This window comes from Cyprinodon variegatus, unplaced genomic scaffold (genome assembly GCF_000732505.1).
Source record: "Cyprinodon variegatus isolate N-32 unplaced genomic scaffold, C_variegatus-1.0 Scaffold178, whole genome shotgun sequence".
Classification (NCBI taxonomy): Eukaryota; Metazoa; Chordata; class Actinopteri; order Cyprinodontiformes; family Cyprinodontidae; genus Cyprinodon; species Cyprinodon variegatus.
In genome coordinates, this window is record NW_015150631.1 from 1110377 (window position 1) to 1111419 (window position 1043).

The following is a 1043-nucleotide window of genomic DNA, read 5'->3' on the forward strand; positions in this document are numbered from 1 at the left end:
ATACTCCCGTGAAGTGTAAGTCTTAAAAAATATGACTACTGTTCAGTGGTTAGATATTATATTAATTTGTTTCAGCTAAAATCCTTAAAAAATACAACCTCTCAAAACAACACAGGAGCATTGACCGGGTTAAGAGGAATGCAGCAAGCCCAGCTGATATCCTGAGGCTGCACAAGCAGCCCAGTGGCCTTTCCAGACAGGCGGTGCGCGCTGCAGACTACATGGACAATGCCCTGCACCTAATTAAGCGCTCCCTCTCCAAACGCCACAGCCGCTCCATCAACGCCACAGGTCTGCAGTTAAAAAGACTCAGATGTTTACTAATACATCTTTTTTCCTTTTTCACATCCTTATAAAGCTGTTTCTCTGTGTTGCTAATTAGATCTGATCTCTGAGGAGGATCTGGAGGTGATTGCCAGACTGACGGGCTGCTCTGCACAACTCAGAAGGATTTCTTGTGAGAGCGTTCCCAATCTGAACCAGTTTCGTACTGCAAGCAGTGTCTGCAACAATGTGTGAGTCAACTATACTACAACTTATTTTTACAAATGATAATAATAATATAAAACTTTGTAGACCATTGATCCACAAGTGGCTAGAGGTGCTTTGTTGAATAGCCTATGCAATATTGGAAGTATAAAAACGGTGTTGGGAGGAGGGGTATAAAAAAACACTACTGTATCAAGGGAGTCCAATGCTGCATAACTGAGTAAGGGATAAGAGTGCAGTAATGGATAAAAAACTTGGTGGCTGTAGCTATAATCCTTTCAAAGTACATAAAGATACACAGCTGAAATTGTTGGTTTTGAATGTTTCTCACAGTAACAACACACGTTGGGGTGCTTCTAACATCCCATTCCTTCGATGGCTACCTGCTGAATATGAAGATGATATCAGTTCTCCCAAAGGCTGGACCCATGACCAGAGACTCAACAATCACATTCTTCCACTGGTGAATACATAGGAGCATTTTCCTCTGATTTTCATCCTGCATGCACATGACATAAAATAATCATCTTTATTTCCTACTCAGGTGAGAGAAG

General features: G+C 41.5%; 1 protein-coding gene across 1 annotated transcript; it reads left to right on the top strand.

Annotated features, from left to right (window-relative positions):
* Positions 1–91: 91 nt before the first annotated feature.
* On the top strand, positions 92–990 carry LOC107087300 (eosinophil peroxidase-like). Its single transcript, XM_015378808.1, has 3 exons — positions 92–291; positions 383–515; positions 823–990. Exons 1-3 carry the CDS (start codon positions 222–224, stop codon positions 962–964), a joined length of 345 nt encoding a protein of 114 aa, XP_015234294.1. The 5' UTR covers positions 92–221; the 3' UTR covers positions 965–990.
* Positions 991–1043: the final 53 nt, after the last annotated feature.